The following is a 13,491-nucleotide window of genomic DNA, read 5'->3' on the forward strand; positions in this document are numbered from 1 at the left end:
AGGTCCTGAAGGAAGTAGGCCTGTCCAAGTCAGTAACTGCCCCTCCTAATAACATACATGTATATTCAGCAAGAAATGAGACCGAAGGGTACCCCCCAAGTGTCCAATCGCTACACACACTCTGAACGACGGTTACCCAACACCCCTCCCCCAATGTCTGAAAAGAATTCCTCACATTCCAGTGAAACAATGACCAGCACAAAGCAGGGGGGGTTCTCTCCGTCTCATACCTTGCTTCAAATGCAATAGAAAAACGATAAGGATCAAAATCATCTATTGTTGTGATGTGCCCCCCTTGCTGGTACTGTGCCCCCCTTGCTGGTACTGTGCCCCCCTTGCTGGTACTGTGCCCCCCTTGCTGGTACTGTGCCCCCCTTGCTGGTACTGTGCCCCCCTTGCTGGTACTGTGCCCCCCTTGCTGGTACTGTGCCCCCCTTGCTGGTACTGTAAGCCCCTTGCTGGTACTGTGCCCCCCTTGCTGGTACTGTGCCCCCCTTGCTGGTACTGTGCCCCACTTGCTGGTACTGTGCCCCCCTTGCTGGTACTGTGCCCCCCTTGCTGGTACTGTGCCCCCCTTGCTGGTACTGTGCCCCCCTTGCTGGTACTGTGCCCCCCTTGCTGGTACTGTGCCCCCCCCCTTCTTCCTGAAGCTGACAACAGGATTGGAAGGAAGGGATCTTGTAACAAAATTCTTAAGATAGACTTTTATGCATCATCAGGACAGGTTCCAGAGCCTAGTTTGATCTAAATGCTGGTGTGAAAGTGATGAGCAATCACATCTGGGGAATAAGATTCAACAGCATAACTGTTTGAATCGGGATAATCAAGGATCCTCCAAATTTTTCTCTGAAGCCAACTCTGTTCTTTGTGTTTCTCGCATGAATATGTACATCCAAACTCGAACAAGTGCTGCACTGTGAGTAAAACAATTTCTTCATCGATGCCACTATTAAAAAAACCACAACGTGCAAAATGTTCATTTTGTACTTGAAACAAAAAATCCCAACACTTCAGAGGGACGACCAACAACAACGTTATGGCAACAGCAGCCCAACCTAGGACATAATTACTGCAGTTGGTGGTTGTGTAACTTGAGCTTTTCTGTCTGAATGTAAACACCCTATGGCATTTAATTCGCTGATACATTACACATTCAGCAATTGAGTGTTGCACTGAAGAGGAAGTCAGACCACTGGAATAAGCCTTTTGTGATCTGAATTTCAATAAAATCTGGTACACTAAGTCTCCAGACTGTTGCTTTTACCTCACGATTCGAGGCAAGCTAGTGCTTAGTTACTTATAAGGACACCTTGCACCAATGCACTGTTTTCAATGGATAGGAAGGGCACAAAGGAACCAGTCCATTTCAATGATGGTGGTCGCTATGCGAAAGCTTGCACGGAATCACGACGTATAGCAACAGTGTCTTTAGTCTGGGGAATTCAAATTGTTATGTTTACATGCAATTGGATAAAGTGTGCCAGATTTTATTCAAATTTAACTCCCAAAAGGCTTATTGAAGTCTAACGGTTTTAAGCTCTGCAGATATCTGAACTCTACCTGGGTTGCAAGCCACTGGAGTCGCCGTCTCATTCAAGCAGAAGAAACCGGCCGGGCACTCGTACCCCACAGGCTCTGGGGAGTCAATCACCGCATCACTGGGGCAGTAATAGCGCTCTGAGCAGACGCCCGTTGGTGCCGACAGGCCCGTGCCCTGGCAGAAGTGGCCCGCCTCACAGGGGAGGCAGTCATCCTCAGACTGACCGCCCGTGTCGGGGTTCATGGTTCCCGGGGGACAAGGAGTGGCTGAGTGGGTGCCTGAGAGGGTGTAGAAAGAGAACAGCAGAACAAGAATTTGAGGATATCACTGATTACTGCCGGAACTTGAACCGTTCATTTTTCATTGCAAATTCAGCAACAGAATCACTGACAGAGGACAGTAAATGAAGTCAGTAACCTACAGGGAGAAATAACTTTGGGACTATGAATTCATAGAAATACTTTTACCATATGCTGCCGGGTCTAAATTGAAATTGCATGACAAGTTCCCGGGGGGATTGAAAAGATTTTCCGTTTTCAAAATTCTTCAAAAATTCAAAACTTTATTTACTGGACTTTTACACCCACACGGATGACTGTCTGGTGGCTACTCTAATCTGACAGGAATTATCTATAGACGCCCGAGTATTTCAGCCTTATAATCTTGGTGGAGCCCATGGGTGAAAACCACTGCGCCTGCATATGATGCTTCCATAGATCTCACAAGCAGGCCACAGGGCAACATCTGCAGTCCAAAATCAAAACACCACTCACCGTTCTCGCAGTAGTGGCCGACCTCGCAGGGCCCGTTGGTCCCGTCGTTGGGGCTGGAGTTAGCGGCCCCCAACACGCAGAGAAAGCCTGCGTCACAGTCCCCGGTGGGCCAGGACAGGGCTGGCGTTTCGCAGTACATGCCCAACAGGCATTGCTGGCACTCTGCCTCCTCCTTCAGAGACAGCTGGTCACTGAAAGTTCCTGGAAGACGTCACACAGACAGCAATGAAGGTGAACAGTGTCATTAACCCTAACCCCCAAGGGTGTATGTAAAATCGTATTGAAATTGAAGGATTTGGGACTGTTGGGGTCAATAATTAGAAATTTCAGTATAGGTGCACATCTCACAAACCCTTTCACACAAATGATCACCTTCATAAAACAAACTGACCACAATTTGCGCTGATCTCAAATCAAATGTGTAACTTTTTCACCTACCAGGAAAGCTCTTTTGTCTTACAAGGAATCAGTTGTAGCTTTTCCAGGCTTGTCTCCTTTGCTACACTGCAACTTCATCACTACAAGAAGTTGACTCATTTTTTGGGGGGAATTGACAACTTCACATCAGATGAAAATCTATTTTCTAGTATTTCACAACCTCGAAGAAAATAATACAGAAACAGCACCGGTGTCAATCTGTAAATTCACCCTCTCAAAGTTGGGTAAGGGGTCGACGAGCTACTTTTATGACGACAATTTCTAGTCTCAAGCATCCGATTTCAGGGAAGTCCTTAACTGGGGAATTACTGCAAGTCGGGTCTGGACTACAGCACTGCTGATCACAGCCTACCTGCTGGGCAGGACTCGCCATTATCGTCCGTCCCCTCCTGGCAATAGTAGCCTGCTGGACAAGGCAGGGTGGTGTTCATCCCTTTCTCAGGACAAGTTGATCCTGGAAGAAAAAAGAGAGCATCGTGATGATGGCCATTTCCTTTGACCGAGAGACACCAGTAGTAATCCACCTATTCAGAATAATCCAAACATATGGATTGGAACATCTAGTGTATTCACGGTGCTACTGCAGAACATCAAGATCTTACTATGATGTAAAGTTTGAATCTCAACTGCTGTCAAGGTGCAAGTTTATAAGACTCAACTGGTTTAAAAAAAGGTACAGATAAACGATACAGACAGAGAAACTGAGTGAGCTTTGTGTGTGTCAATATCGTTATCTGCCCTGAGCTGAAGTGCACCCTCACCGGCAAAAGAAAGATAGTCTGGTAAAAAGTTTTCCAAATGGGTTCCTGCATGCATTTGGCACACATGGAAAGACCATACATGTACATTCCAGCATAAGTTGCGCGCACTCAGTGTGCCGCACACTTGCATATACTTACATGCCTACACGGTAAGTTCCTACCATAGGACCGTCGTTTTCATTTGAAAACTTTCCTCTGTTGTTCGCAGCGGATTATGTGAGGGCAGCAAAGTGTAATTTATGCCATGTGCTAGGCTGCATTCCATTCGCCATAATACCCCATAATTTTGCGACATGAAAATATATATTTTTAAACATGTCATACAAAACTAGTCTTGCGTGCCACATACTACGAGTGTTCTGGTTTAAGGCTCGACACTAAAACCCCAAAGCATATGCTTGTATACACTGCGCCATGACTGGGGCTGTAGGATTTCTAAGAACTGCCAATTTTGTGCACATGCAGTTGAAAATGTTCGACAGTTGTCAGGCATCGTTCTGGCTGATGACTTGCACTTATGGACAAAAGCTGTTGAAAATATTCAGTGCACCTTCACATGGATTATTGGAGTCCCTTTTGCATGAATATGCCACTGAACTGTGCACATTCAATTAAAAAATGGTCATGTGTGCTTCATGACACAATGGCTGCCTGCTTGACTCCAATGCTTACAACTGCCATATACATGCGAAATATCTTCACTCAGATAAAAGGGCGTGGACAAATGTAGGGTTCTCACACAATGCCAAACAGGGGCTTACTTTCTGGGCATGGCAGACAGGCTCCCAGACCGACACGAGGGGCGTAGGTGCCTTTGTCACAGGGAATCTCCATGGGTGCTCCCGACTCACAGTAGTGCCCCTCAGGACAGATGTAGCCCCGGATTCCGTCCGAGGGGTCAGGGATGTCTGAGCCCCCTGTGCAGATGTAGCCAGGATCACAAGGGGGCGTGACACCTTAAAGCAGGAAAAAAAGGCACAGATTTATTTTACAAAAAAAACTTCTTGTTGTCTCTACACTATCCTACCAAAGTGTAAGGAATCTTGATTTCTTTTTTCTTTTGGAGACTAATTCCAGACAAGTCGACAAAATCTGACGGATACAAACTTAGACCTATTAAAATGTATGACAAAAGAGAAATCACACGTGATGTTTTGCCAAATTGATGTTTGTTTGTCCTGCGATGACAGATTTTGCATCAAAGCCAAATGTAAGAAATGTGACCCGACAAGCTGTTTTCAAAGTCACTTGGCCTTTTACCATTCTGGGAGCTGTTGACATTGCAGTAGTGTCCTATCTCGCAGGCGGCGCAGTCCGTCACGTTCTTGTTGCCACGCCCGGACGAGATGGTGCCTGCGGGGCAGGGAGTTGGCAGGTAGCTACCCTCCAGGCAGTAGCTACCCTCCGGGCACAGGTTAGGGGTGGGGTTATCATCGCCTCCTTCGCAATAATACCTGAGGATGGAAAATGCATAGGGGACTTGCGCATACCATCTTTGCCAAAAAGGGTCAATATTTTTGGTCACTCATCTCACATGCAAAAAAAAGGTTCTTTCGATCTCCTTCCCTGAAAGCGAATGCAAGAAAGGATGTTTGCAGATCAAGCTTCTTCTATGAAAGCGCACACAAAGGCCGCCCACCCGTACCGTCCTAGCACTCTTTTTGTACGCTTACGAAAAAGGATGGGAAAAATGAACAACTTTTAAACTTTGAAAGGGCCTTTGTTTTTTCTGGACCATCGTACAGCTGCTGGGAGGGGTACCAGGTGATTCTGACTCAACCATCCCATGATCTTTGCTGTCCCAAGGACAATCTTTGTGAAAATTGGTACCCATGCAAAGACAGTTATTATGAGTTCCCTTCAATTTGGTTACATTCTTGGATATTTTAGGACGTTCCTTGCAAACATGCGGTAGAGGTTTGGGTTTATAGTACGTGCACAAGGACTGCATAGATGGGTTTCAGTTCCCAAGTTTTGGAATGCCCAAAATTAATTGAAACATCAGGTGGCTACCCAAGAAGTCTTCCCAGAACTATATTTTCACCACTCATTCCAATATTTTTCTACAGTGTTTAACACAATGAATACCTTCAAGCCTTCTATTGTGGAATTTCCCCTGGAATCTAAGCTTACCCTGCATAACACAGCCCCTCCGGTGCACTGAGCCCAGGCGAGAGACAGTAGTATCGGGCCAGGCACGGCTGGCACCAGCTCACGTTGACGGCGTTGGTCAGGTTGCTGAAGGTGCCCGGTGGGCAGGGGTGCTCGTTTGCCCTCTTGGTCCCCGCCAGGCAGTAGTAGCCAGCTGGGCAGTCTGAGCCATCAAGGTTGATGACGGCAGCGATGGTATTGTCGCAGAAATAACCTGAGGAGGGGAAGGAACGCGCATGAATGGTACGGCAGTCTTTCTACCATTGGTGGTAGATGAACATTTAAAAGTCTTCCAAGTTTGGATTGACTGTAAGAAGATTCAAAAGGTATCCTGGTCTGGGATCCCAGGGCATGGTGAGAGTCTAGGTGTAGCCGTTATGCCTGATGAACCAGTTTGATATTCAACAGTGTAGAGATCTGTGGAATACTTATAAAACTGACTTCATAACTGACATATCAAAACTGGCAGAGAATAATAAAGGTTGTAACTCTTGAAAATAAGGGTAAGAACTTACGTTGAATTTGAAACATTCAACAGTGTATAGATCTGTGGAATACTGATAAAACTGACTTCATAACTGACCTATCAAAACTGGCAGAGAATAAAAAAGGCTGTAACTGGGAATTTTCATTGAACCTGAAAAACGTTTACAAAACTTTTCCCATACTGTTGAAACGTTTAGCCAAAACCTTTTACAGAGCCCACTGCCGTCTACCTCGGTGTTTTCATATATGCATAATTATATAGTTCAACAATGCACATGATCCAACCAAAGTAAACTTGTAGATTGATGTTGGGGCATTTAAAACAAGCAATGTTTATTGTTTTAGAATCCACTTTTTCTCTCAAAAAGTACATGGATGCCAAAAGGAAAACAGTATGTAACAGGTATCGTTTACAATAAAAATGAACGTCAGATTGCATCAATCAAAACGTCAAATCTCTAAAAGGGGTGGTTCCATTTAAATGTTTGTGAAAATCTGTAAATGGATTTGGAACTTTTTTCGTTTGAACGTTTAAACTTGTAAACATCCCACCCTTAATTGGAAAGTTTGAGAGACCCACAACTATGAGGGTGAAACTATGCAGCGAAGAGCTGAATCCCATCTCAGAGATTTCAATGCCAAAAGTATACGCAAACAAATACACAAACAGACAAACAACAGAATTAACCGGTGCTCAGGGCAACATTTTTTACCTTCTTCACAGAGCAGACAGTCTGACTTTCCTTCCTCGTCTTGGTATGTGCCGTTGTTGCACCGCTCTGGGTTGGGGAAGTTCTCTTCGCAGAAGTGGCCTGCTGGGCATAGGTAATCGGCCGGGGTTGGTGTCTTCTGTCCAGGTGGGCAGTAGTAGCCTATTTCCCCCAACAGAAAAACAAAAGAGGTTATTGACTACTGAATGATATTTTATGGACACTCCGTTCAACACCAGAAGTGCTGGAGGTGGGATTTATCCTCACCTAATTTTTCTCGGATATCGTCAAAATTCTGTTAGCTGTGGCAAGACATCAGCAGTTTCCAGGCTGATATGCTAGCTCTGGAAAAGTGGACACAAACTTGTTTATGATGTCCCCTTTTTTGTACAACAGCATATGTTAAAAGTGTTTAATTGTCTCCAATGGCATATGCCAAATGCTGCGGCATATCGTTGGGAGGGGGACAAAGGCCAACTTCTCCCCTCCCCAAGATATGTTTCCAGCTTTTGGGGGCTTTTATATTTCGGAGTTCACCTAAGTGAAGCCTTCCCTAGCAAGCGGGAGGTTGAGGAATCTAATAAGGACGAAACATTTGGGCACTTATTATTAGAAACAGTCCCCAATCCCCTTCTTTCAACCGTGGCTCAAAACAAGGATACACCTTTGACTCAACACACAGACAGACACACCCAGGCAGTGAACTAGAACAGATGATAACAACAAAACCCTGCACCTAACCCTTCCCTCAGAGACCCAAAACAACAAAGGGCCACAGCTGTGTTTTTGCATTTAATGCTAATGGTTACACATGAGTGACTCCCAGATATGCGTTTGACCATTCATGCCCTGAACACAACCGTTGCCTATCAAAAGACACCAAAATGACGCCAAAAACACAACTGTCACAACCTGAGAGAGACCGAGCCATTGGCATGCTCCAAGCCGGAAGGAACCAATGGGTAGTAGCCAAGCTATTCGGGTCCACCACTCAACAATTGTGCATCTTGAACAGTGCTACAACACTCATTTTGTTTGTGTTGTTAAAAATGAAACAAAGATCAGATTTCTGGGCTAAAATGTGAAGGACCTATGGGATTCTAACACATACATTTGATTTTGCAAAATGTCAGGGGTGCAGTTCTTTTTTCCCTGAGTGTATTCAAGTTGTTCAGGGGCTCCTTGTACAAATTTTCTTTTGCTCTTAGCATGAACTGTGAAGGAGCGAATAAAGAGGATTTTTCTTTAACAAGTTGTGGTCTCTAAACGTGTTCATGTTCATTGGTCTCTGTCATAGTGTCTCTAGTGATTCAAAACGACGTCACACAGGACATGGTTTTTTTACGCATTTCAGACCCTGACAAACATTCTGGATGGGTCCCGAAGCATTTTTAGGCTTCGTAATTGGTCATTTGGATGTGAGTAAAACTCCTCATACAAGTACTAATAACGTCTATGTACCTAGCTTACAACAGATTTGCCCACGGGAAGGTTGAGATCCTGGGGGGGAGAGGGGAATCTACACACTACAACACATACCCGCTGAGCAGACTCCGCTTGTCATCGAGGCTCCCGTCTCGTTGCAGAAGAAACCTGCCTGACAAGGCAAGCAATCCTCGGGACCATCCTGCCCCATGGAGGGGTTGTAGGTGCCATTGGAGCAGGGAATGGGGAGGCCCGTCCCCTCTGGGCAGTACCGGCCCACGGTGCACTGGCGCTCCTCGGGACTGGAGGAGCCCTCAGGGCAGTAGAAGCCTGGGCTACAGGGCCCTGCCGGCGAGGACAGGCCCGTGCTGTTGCAGTGCTGGCCCGGGGTGCAGGGCTGGGGTTGGGCCGAGCCTTCCATACAGAACTGGCCCGGCTGGCACTCCCCGCCATTCACAGTGGGCTGAAAAAATTGAAGGCACAAACTCTAAGCATTTAAGCAAGATTTTGCTCTGTCGGGACAATTACAATTCAGGTTTGGCTGTTCTGTTCTGACAGCCAAACTCCACCTCTCTTGAACTAAATCTGGATCTACCTCTGGTTCGGTAGAAGAAATATGCAGGCGCTTATAAAGGGTGGCAAATACCCCAATGAGGTCTTGGATACTACAGGGGTATGAGAGGTCACTTAAAAAACAGCTAGCAAAAAGCTGAAATGTAAAAACTCCCCATACTTTTGTGCAGACCAGGTATAAAAAAGCTGAAATTCAGGGTCAACATCTAAACAAAAAAAATGCTAAAATCAGTTAAAAAGATGAATTGTAACAACAGTGATTCTAAAACCAAAGTGCTCTTTAAGTCAGTCATGCAACTTGGGCTTTGACAAAAAACCTAGAAATCCCAATCATGACAAGACTTTGTACAGTGTTTTTCAATTATCAATGGCAGGAGTGTGTGAAATGAAAAACAAGCAAATCAGCTGACCCGAGGAAGAGTTGCATGCCTGTAAAAGCTGTGAATGCCTCTGAAATGCTTTTGCAAACTCTGAACCTTTAACCTGTGAGGGAAGTATTTCTTCCAAACCTTTTTCTGCAATTATCAGTTGCTCATGTAATATGGAAAGTGGTTAACATTGACACAGACTCAGATTTCCATGACAGGGAATAGACATTGTGTGGCGTAACATGTTGACTGCCCGGTTTTCACCAGTCAATGAGACAAACCTTTTTGGGTCTGGTCACAGAATGGGAAGCTTAAAGACGTATAATCGCATAGACCGCCAGGTCTTATTCAAAACTACAGGGGTTTTTCGTGATCAGCGCAGCGCCCGACTAAAATCAAAACTATGGGCAAATTCACCCCTCAGTATAGGGAATTTACGCACAGTTGAAGCATTTCAGAATGAAGCCATTTTTCGATTTAAAAAAATCCTCAATTTTCTTAATCTGGCCCATAGGGATTCAAAACAATACGGTTGCAACATTAGAAGAGCAAAAGAAGCGAACGTATTTTGGGAGCACATGTACACAAATACAGACAGTGCATTGTACGTGATGCGCACTGAATCGCTGCCATCCATCGCTTCGCTTATTGTTTGTCCATACTTTTCAAAATTGCGGTTTAACGTGCAAGAACGATGGTCTATGCGTTAATATGTCTGTGGTAAAGTTCAAGCCCTACCCTGGACTCGTTGGCACCACCCGAGCAGTAGAACCCAGCGCTGCACTCGGCCGTGGGCCGGCTGTTTCCGTAACCCTCGCAGTACCAGCCCGGGGTGCAGGCCACGCAGGCCTGGGGCCCCTTCTGTCGGGTCAGGTTGTTGAAGGTGCCCGGCGGGCAGGGGTGGGTATAGGGGTCCGGGGTGTTGAGCGGACAGTAGTAACCCGTTGGGCATTCGTTCGGGGTGTAGTCCGTGGTGTTGAGGTAGCAATAGTGGCTCTCTGGGCAGGGTAGGCAGGCCGACTGCTGGACCTGATCCTGATAAGTGCCAGCCTCACAACCTGTTAAAAAAAACCAGATATAATATGCAATCAAAATATGGCCCCAGAATGCATCAAAAAATCTGACTGTTCACCCCTCAAGAAAGACAATGTTTCTCAGAAGTTTACACCACAATCTTAATGTTGCCTTAAAAGAAAAATAATATACACATGTACATTTATGTTGTCCTAAATGTTTCCCTTCTTAATAGAATTATGATTTTTGTGTATTCTTTCTTATTGTTTCAACCTGTATTTAATGTATTTTTTAACTTTCAATTTTAACTGTTATATTTTGTATTTTACTAATTAATTTTCAGTTTTAACATATTGTACAGCGCTCTCAGATACTTTTTTTATGGAGGGCGCTTTATAAAAATTCTGTATTATTATTAACTGCAACTAGAATACATATTGTACATATGGTTCTGTCATGAAGCAATTCTGAGTGAGGAACCACAAGTATGTAGGGGAAGGTCGTGGTCAATTAAGGCCGGAAACTGGGCTTATGAGAAGGTCGTAAAAATGAAATCTAAGGGACTGGAAGTGGTCGTGGCTGACCACACTATATCTTGGACTGACCACACTAACCTTCTGGAAGTGCACAGATATTTTCTCAGAAATTAGATGGGAATAAGATGGGTTATAAAGAGGAGGAGAGAGAGGGGAAGAGGGTCTTTGAGATTTTGACTTGCTATGTATCACATCTGCTAGCACTACTGTAGAAATAAATAAGTATACATGTAGATTAGCAGAGAAGCGTGATCATGTGAGATTGTCAGAAGTACAACGGTTAAAGAAGATGAAACTACATTATAGGTTCTTATAAATAGTTATCAGTTTCATAGTACACATTACTTTAAATGATTTAATCTTTTTTTTCCGTAGTGATTTACTTTCTATGTAATGTATCTCACGGTGGCATGGCCAGGTGCAAGCTCAAGCCTGCTGCCAGCCACCACCATTTGTCCTCTTCAGCTGTAGAGATTGTAATCTAGTGCCAAACTACTTGCTATAGTGAGAGTGACGTTTGGAAATAAATCAGATCTAATCAAATCAAAGTCCCAACAGTTGTCGATAAATTTCAATACAATGGTAAAAAATGTCACAGTGTCACAGGAAAGGAACACAGGTTTTGAACAACTCCTCCAACAAAAATCACAGTTAAAATGCTAGACAGAAGATTTTGTATTTGACTGAATTTAATTTTAAGCCGACAGGCGTACACATCACAGTGTATATCTGCGGAGTCAACCAAAGGTGAATTTATTATGTCCATCATTACTTACAGAATGATTTCTCATATGCCATGTTAAGAGAATAAAAATGCCTAGAAAATGGTAATTCTTTGGAATGGAAAACTTAGGTTCCTTACCGGTAGGATACTGAGATCCCCGCTCGCAGTAGTGGCCCTTGGGGCAAACATCGCCAATAACCGGATGAACGGTACCTGTCGGACACTGGTCCCCACCCACCATGACTGGATCTGACTTGTCAACGCCCGACACACAGTAGTAGCCCGCGTTGCACTCGGCTGAGGGCGCAGTCAGATTCACGCCCTGGCAGTACATGCCGCCGTCGCAGGGTGTGCATTCGGCTGCTGCGGCCAGGCCGTCTGACTGGCCGTAGGTGCCCGCCGGGCAGGGCTGGTGGTCGTGGCCCGTGCCGTTGGGGCAGTAGAACCCGCGGGGGCAGCGGTGGTAGCTGGTGGAGCCGTCACCTTCAGTAACCAGTTCAGGAATGCAGTAGGATCCTGGTAGAGGCAATTCAATCATAAATCATTACTTCTGAGTCACAGAGCAAAAGAACATTGGACTTGCTCAGATAGCAATGACTGAATTAAGTAATTAGTACAGACAGCTTTGCAGGGTCATCTACTGGCTGGCAGACAACATAAAGAAACAATTGCAAGTCTAGCTGCCTGCACATTCAGAGATTTCCTTTCTGGACAAAAACGTGACTGCAAGGAACGTCATGCAATGGCCACTGTCTCAGCAGCCTTATGACGATTTGGTTCAATACTGCCTTCCCACATCACGTAAAATCCTCCAAAAACCTTCAGATTGACACTTTTAAAGGACCCAGATTCAATCCATAGTAACCCTTACCTTCCGGGCAGACAGAGCACTCTGAAGCACCCTCGTAGTCCACGTAGGTACCAGCTACACAGTCCTGGGGCTCGGCACTCTGTAGAGGGCAGTGTTTACCCTCTGGGCATATCACCTGGGTAGCTGAGTTAGACCCAGAGGGGCAGTAGTACCCAGGATGGCACTGACCGGTGACCTCTGTGTTGGCTGTACAAGAAATATTTACAAATTTTATATGTACTGCTGATTTTCTGGCTATTTTAGGACTTCAGAATTATGTTAAAGGTTTATCCTTCTTTCCTATATATTTTTGAAGAAGTAATACATACCTTCAAAGGACAGGCGTAACATTTAACCTTTTTTAAAGCTGAGAAATTTCTGTGAGCACTTTTCAATTTTTTTAAAGAACTCTCTTCAAGTACTGTTAACTCTATATTTTGACTTGAAGATATTTTCACATGAGATAAATTAGTTCAAAGTGGCAAGCTAATTTCTGAATTCGTTTTCCAAAGCATGGATATCACAGGAAACAATTTACCAGTTCCCTGGCAGTAGAAGCCGGCCGTGCAATCCAGGCATTCCGACTCCACGGCCAAGCCTGTTACGTTGGAGAACGTTCCGCTGGGACACGGGCTAGGGTTGAACGTGGTCCCCTCACAGTAGTACCCCTCAGGACAAATGGTCTGGTCCGGGCGGGTGGAGGACTCGTCGCAGTAGAAGCGAGGAAGGCAGGGCCCACTCACTTCAGTTTGAGCTGCACGTATAAAGACAGGACAAAATCACAGGCAAACCATTTCTATACTTACAAGACAATGCAACACGAATAACCCGAAAGGCACAATATAGAACGGGCGATTCCCAAATACAGTGCGCAATCAAGAGGGTTACCATGGAAAAGCCACTTTTTAAATTGGATGTTTTGAGAAACTCAACTTCCTATGAAAACGACACCCACTGTCATTTCCTTGATTTGTCACTTGTTTTGTCCGGCACTAAGTTCTGATTTCATAGTGCCACAGAGCTGGATCAAGAATCAAACCAGACATATTAAACTGGGAAATGGTTTTCAGCAGGTTCTTCTCACAACCATCATCTCAACACTCGCCAGATAATTATTTCTCCTCACTACTACACCAAAAACT

General features: G+C 44.9%; 1 protein-coding gene across 1 annotated transcript in view; it reads right to left on the reverse strand.

Moving 5' to 3' along the window:
• LOC110983879 (uncharacterized) overlaps positions 1–13,491 on the reverse strand; it is an 85,749-nt gene that overhangs the window by 49,415 nt on the left and 22,843 nt on the right. The window contains exons 26-37 of the mRNA XM_087142481.1: positions 12,888–13,103; positions 12,371–12,556; positions 11,638–12,015; positions 9,964–10,283; positions 8,399–8,747; positions 6,863–7,021; positions 5,646–5,877; positions 4,773–4,966; positions 4,274–4,468; positions 3,104–3,205; positions 2,314–2,514; positions 1,561–1,818 (exon numbers count right to left, since the gene is read on the reverse strand). Coding sequence (XP_086998607.1) covers positions 1,561–1,818; positions 2,314–2,514; positions 3,104–3,205; positions 4,274–4,468; positions 4,773–4,966; positions 5,646–5,877; positions 6,863–7,021; positions 8,399–8,747; positions 9,964–10,283; positions 11,638–12,015; positions 12,371–12,556; positions 12,888–13,103 — 2,790 coding nt within the window. The remainder of the gene's footprint in view (positions 1–1,560; positions 1,819–2,313; positions 2,515–3,103; positions 3,206–4,273; positions 4,469–4,772; positions 4,967–5,645; positions 5,878–6,862; positions 7,022–8,398; positions 8,748–9,963; positions 10,284–11,637; positions 12,016–12,370; positions 12,557–12,887; positions 13,104–13,491) is intronic.

The sequence above is a fragment of the Acanthaster planci genome, linkage group LG10, assembly GCF_054643075.1.
Source record: "Acanthaster planci isolate LZ-2023a linkage group LG10, COTS_SCS, whole genome shotgun sequence".
In the NCBI taxonomy this organism is placed as follows: domain Eukaryota; kingdom Metazoa; phylum Echinodermata; class Asteroidea; order Valvatida; family Acanthasteridae; genus Acanthaster; species Acanthaster planci.